The sequence below is a fragment of the Trachinotus anak genome, unplaced genomic scaffold (genome assembly GCF_046630095.1).
Source record: "Trachinotus anak isolate AG129_WGS33_773 ecotype Australia unplaced genomic scaffold, CSIRO_AGI_Tana_v1 ptg000005l, whole genome shotgun sequence".
In the NCBI taxonomy this organism is placed as follows: Eukaryota; Metazoa; Chordata; class Actinopteri; order Carangiformes; family Carangidae; genus Trachinotus; species Trachinotus anak.
Window position 1 is genome coordinate 22,101,885 of NW_027273856.1, and position 6,119 is coordinate 22,108,003.

The following is a 6,119-nucleotide window of genomic DNA, read 5'->3' on the forward strand; positions in this document are numbered from 1 at the left end:
TAATAATGTTACTGTGATCTTTAGTTCTCCATAGACTTGACCCAGCTAATTAAAGAAAATCTCATCACATCAAATTCACATCCGCTTTTTCCCAGCTCTAGCTTGTGTATCACATCTTCAGTTATAAACAAAGATAAAGTTAACAAGGATAACAACAGCTTCATTCTGAAGTTTTTAAGTGAATTGAACTCATTTTGATTTTCAAAGTTTTTGTTTCAACTATTCAAAAGCTTCACTCTTCACTTAAAGGCATTGTTCACCACATTAGGAAATCCCCTTTTAGATTTATAACTAAGAGAAGATTGATACCATCATGCTGCATCTAGCAGCTAGTTAGCATAGTTAGCAATAAGGCTGGAAACAAGGGAAACAGCTAATTTAGCTCTTTCCAAAGGCAGAAAATCCACCGACCAGCACCTTTAAACTTCTCAAATTAACATGTTTTATCTTGTTTGTTATGTCAGTACAAAAACTGAAGTGTTAAAATGCTGAACTATTTCTTGACTGGGACCAGTACCTTCCTTTAGCCATGTTGTAACTGCTAGCCCTTTTATCTTGCTTTGTGTTTAGCTAATCTGACTGGCAGCTCAAAAAACTGTAAATATACCAAACAAAGGAAATACTGTATGTGTTGATAGGCAAGAGGTGCCAATTCAGAGACAGATATCTTTTTTACTTGCGTTAGCTGTTTAACCAGTCTCTGTGTTTGCAGTAGCTAAGCTATTCAGTGTACAGGCTTGAGAGTGGTATTAATATTCTCATATTCTCATCAAGAATGTGAATGAGCATATTTACCAAAATGTCAAACTATCCATGTTGAGAAAAAACAGGAGCTTTGTGTTACACTCCCTAATTAGAGAGATTTGGCAGCAAGCTGGAATTTATCATGGTGCATTCTGCACACTGGATGTGATTTATAGACGTCATAACCATAATTACACCAGAATTTACACTTTGTATGACTTATCATTGCAAGCTCCTTCTTGTGCACTGGCAGAGGAACGATAAAACAAAAAGAATTCACTTCAAGGTCATTTCAACACGAGCCTTTTCACACGTGTATACATTTTTAATGATCGAGATAACCAAGATGACCAAAAGTGCATGCGAGAAAAAAGAACTGTAAGTGAGCATCTTGGCAAGAATACATACACTGAATTTAGAGCAGAAGTCATCCTTGCATGAGAAAAGGATGCTTTCTTTGTTGAGAAGCGGCCAGAGAAAACCCTGCCTGGGCCCAAAGGAGCAACTGGGGGAAATACTGAGTCATAAACAGCACATGCACATAAAAGTGCACACTCTTCTGCAGCAGTCTTGACCTTTTGGCTAGATTACTTTTTTTTTTCAAATTGTGATGTCTAGACAGAAAGGGACACAAGTCAGCTCAGACTGCTGTCTACACAGCCTGAAGAGAACATAAATGATGGTGAGGGCATGACCAGCAAAGTTACACCAGGAAAGAGCCGCCGCCACACACACAGAGGAAGACCCCCTGGATCTTGTTGTGTTATCCAACATATCAAGATGGTTTCAGTTCCAGTCCAATGAAAAGAAAGCTCAAAAGGTGAAGACTGGACAGAGCAGAAAGAAGAGCAAAACAGTGCTGTGATGACTGAACTACCATCATGAGACACATCAGCAGAAAAACACCACAGAGCTTTATTGAGAATTATTTATACAGTGACTATGTTTAGTCACAGAGGCTGTTAAGACAAAGAAGTGAAACCTTTAATAACAACAGAGGAGGTCTCTAGAAGTTATCTTTGGAATAACACTGCTACTGTGCGGGGGCAGTGTACACACACCACTAGAAAGAGGTTACGATTTGAACACATACACAGACAGAGAGAGATTAAAAAATGTATGTAGTGGAGTATAAATACATTTATTTAGGTACAGTACTCAAGTACAACAACAAACATCACAGCATCATGAACAGTTGTTTAGTTTGTGCTTGTTTTATTTGAGTATTATATTATGCCACTTTATACCTCTCCACTACAATTAAGAGAGGAATATTTTGATTTTTACACCATTGCATTTATTTGATGGCTATAATGGCTATAATTTCATTTACTGTTGTTTTTCACAGAGCCAAGCTAGCTGTTTTCCTCTGTTTCCAGTCTTTGTGCTAAGCTAAGCTAAGTGGCTGCAGGTAGGCTATATTTACTGTACAGACATGAGAGTAGTATTTATATTCAAAATGTGAATCAGTTCCTTTAAGAAACATTTTTAATGAAGAACTTTTAGTTGTAGTTGATTATTTTTACAACATATTGCTACTTTTACTGAAGTAAATGATCAAAATATTTCCACCACAGATTATAAAAAAGCCAATTCACGTATCATTCAAATGAACAGATATTACATATTATACAGTAGGTTTTTGTGTTTAAAATGACACAACACAATCTGTAAGCACAGTTTATTGTAGGCCAAAATATAAACGATATGTATTGTACAGTGTAAGAGCTGAAGGGTCTTGGTTCTTCTGGTCCAAGAAAAAGAATAAATAAAATGACTGAATGAATACGCGGATGAATGTATTTACACATCTGCTTGTATAGTACAGTTCTGCTGAGTACAGTTCTCCCTCTCTCTTTATCCCTTTTGTCTGTCGGTCTGTTCCTAAACAATGGAGACACATGGTCATTCCTCTCATTGGATGAGCTCCAACACAAACATTTATTCTATCTTTTCATTAATTGTTGTTTCCTCTGACCGGATCTCTCCCATAAAACCTAAGATGCTTAGATAGACAATGTCATTATCAGTGAAACACATCGGCATTATTTCACAACGCTACAGTCTAACCACACACACATCTAGGTCAATACAGACAAGTATTGCAAAAAAAAAAAAAACCCTAATGCAAAATATATGGTAAATCAGTTTTGTATTGTAAATTCAGTAGAATAAGTTATTTTCTCATTGATCTTTTGACTCTCTGCCTGATTCATTTATAATGAACCTCTGTTGTTACAGTTCTGGCTAAGGACTAGTTGTAATCAGCACAGAGTTGATTTGAAGGGAGATTAACCATAAACCTCAAAATTCATCATTAAACCACAAATCATCTCCAGCTCTCTTTGACAAATATAATGAGTATCACACCATTAAGCTGAGTATCAGTAGAGGAGATGAGATCATTTGAGTGAAAACACCTTTGTTTGGTTCCACAAGAACAAAAATAACATCTGTAAGCGTTATCATCAGCATGGTTCATGGCATATGTGGTGGCTTTTGATGATACAGGTCCACTGATGAGACAGACTTCCTGGAAATGCAGAGCTGTGTATTAACAGCACTATTTATCTTCAGTTTTTTGGCACAGAGTGCACAGGTTGCGAGAAGCAAATGCATACAGAAGTGGATTCAGGCAGCTATTCACAAATGGCAGTGCTCCAACAATGTCTTTGGAGTCCACACAAAACTTCAACAGACCCTCATGTTCGAGAGAAATAGCTACCACATACAGCACATTTACAATGACATGTGGCATCCATAGGACAAAAAAGGTCACGATGATACTGGTGACAAGTCTGGTGGTCTTTGGGTGGTTGAAAAAAGCTGTCTGGTTCACCTTTCTATGGAGGCAGGTGTATGCAAATGCCAGGACAGAAAATGAAACAAGTCCTACCATGGACTCTGACAGCAGCACAGCCACCGACTGGGCTTCGGAAGAGTACTGAGGTTGGCAGAGTGTCTTATGCTGCCCTTTGACTGGCTTTCGAATCACTAAAGCAGGGATGGAGAGGATCATCGCAACCAGCCAGAGCACAAGCAGCAGTCTCTTCTTTCCTACCTCATTAAAAAACTTATGTAGGTGCACTACCTGCAGGTATCGCAGGACACTCAGCACTGTCACAGTCAGCAGGCTGCCATAAAGGCAGCAGTATATAAGGTATGCTAGAAGCTTACAGGCCTCTTGTCCGAAGATCCAGTTGTAGAGGAGAGAATAATTCCACAGGGGCAGGGTCAGCAAGCAGAGCGTGTCTGATACAGCCAGATTCAGCATCAAAATCTGGCTCAGACTAGACAAGTGCTGCCAGTTTGGTCTGAGGATGATCACGGCCAAGTTTCCAGGAACTCCCAGCAAGAAGCAGAAAGACAACACCACCACCACAGCAACCAGACTGCTGGAGTCCAAGGAGACAAGACTTGAAAGTCCATGAGGGGAGGAGAGGTTAGATATGACCCCAGTGGAGTTGAGTTGGTCCATGCTGCTGGCAGAGAATCTGAAAGATTCGCACTGAGCAGGTGATGACGGTAAATGTGAAGTCATTCAGAGGAACGAGATGTTCCCCTTTAATGGTGTCAAAGAGGAAGGAATAAGAAATAGCAATTCTTGGTAACCAGGGGTGAACTTTGGTTTCATAAAGAGTGGGGGCTGTTTTACATATCACTGTCAAACGTATTTCAAAGCATATCTTCATCAGTTCACATATTAGCCATAGTAATTTCATTCTTCTTTAGCTTCCAAATAGGTCTGTGTGTGTGTGTGTGTGTTTGTGTGTGTGTGAGAGAGAGAGAGAGAGAGAGAGAGAGAGAGAGAGTGTTTGTACAGTATGTTTGTGAAAGAGAGATTCTGTGTGTCATGGAGCAGGAATGAGACAGAGTGTTCGTGTGTGTGTGTGTGTGTGTGTGTGTGTGTGTATGTGTTTGTTTGTTTGTTTGTTATCTTTTTTGCATATCAATTTGTAATCATAAAAAATTTGTCAAGAAGTGTTTCATGACCAGGTCATGATGTGAGTCATGATGTGAGTTCAGCAGACCATTTTTATCATAACCTGTAAAGCTCATTGTTAACATTGGTTTGGATGTAGAAATCACCTCCAATATCTCTTTTTGTATTTGAGAGAATTACCTAAGGACCACATGCTATTACATTTACTGGGTGTGTTACAGGGTAATTTAAACGAGGTAGTATGATGATGTTGTTGATATTTTACATTGAAACATGGACTATATTTTGAAGGATGCACATTAGCATTTCCACTATCATACACCATCGTGTATGTTCATTTAAAATTAGACTGGATTGAATTGAAATACGTCCTCTTTGTTCTGGGCCTTTCCTTTGATGAAACAAATGAAAACAAATGAATGTCAAATTTCAGTCTTTTCTTCCTACACAACCTGAGCAGATTCAGACCCAGTTGGCTACTTATAGCAGAAGACAGAGGAAACGAAAAGGGCAAACAGGCAAACAGCCTATCAAAAATAGGTTCAGATGTTAATTTACTGTTTTCTGTTTTTAGTTGAATGCTAAGGTTTTGATATTTAAATGTTTTTACTTAATTCAATAAACTAGTTTATATAGTGTTTACATTCACTGTAGTTTGAGTTTTGATAATAATAAATTAAAGATAGTCAAGGCTCTTGTGTTTTAACATTAGGACAATGGTAAGATAGACATACCTTTGTTTTTGTTAAACTGTATTTGCCATGTGGGAACAAGCTCATCCATTTACATTAGCAAACACTGTAGCAATGTAGTACTTAAACTATCAACACTTCAGAGAATTTGTGCTGTATTTATTATTGAACTACTGGGTACCTGTTATTGTAAATGTAAATGTATTAGTGTGATGATGTTGATGTTTTGTTTTGATCAAAACACAGACTTATATTTTGAAAAATGTACATTAGCCTTTACACGATCATGTTTCCTCAATTCCTTGTGTTCATACAGACAGGTGTTTTGTCCGTATGTTCATTTAAAATTAGACTGGATTGAATTTAAATTTGGGTTAGATAGTTTCTAAAAAGGGAAGTACTGCAGCATTTCATTTTCCAAATTACACTTGCTTCATTTCCAGTGGCTTTACTTCCTCTTTGTTTTGCGCCTTTCCTATGGAAGTTTATGCTACGCATTTGTTTTCGTTGTACCCAAAATGTGATGAAACAAATGAATTTCTTCACAGTTTCTGTTGGTGTGGGTGGCAGATATATTCCGTGAAGTGAGTCCTTTCTTTCTACACAACCTGAGCAGAGTCAGACCCAGGAGGTTATTTATAGAAGAAGACAGAGGAAATGAAAAGGGAAAACAGTCTGTTGCCTGTTAAAAATAATTCAGATGTTTTCTTAGGATTTGATATTTAAATGTTTGTTACTTT

At 37.9% G+C, this 6,119-nt stretch overlaps 1 protein-coding gene across 1 annotated transcript; it reads right to left on the reverse strand.

Annotated features, from left to right (window-relative positions):
* Nucleotides 1-2,206: 2,206 nt before the first annotated feature.
* Nucleotides 2,207-4,293, reverse strand: LOC139621968 (type-1 angiotensin II receptor B-like). The gene has a single exon (XM_071478974.1). It carries the CDS (start codon nt 4,283-4,285, stop codon nt 3,308-3,310), a length of 978 nt encoding a protein of 325 aa, XP_071335075.1. The 5' UTR covers nt 4,286-4,293; the 3' UTR covers nt 2,207-3,307.
* Nucleotides 4,294-6,119: the final 1,826 nt, after the last annotated feature.

Coding starts and splice junctions, on each gene's coding strand:
- LOC139621968 (XM_071478974.1), bottom strand. CDS start 4,285: ATGACTTCACATTTACCGTCATCACCTGCTCAGTGCGAATCTTTCAGA.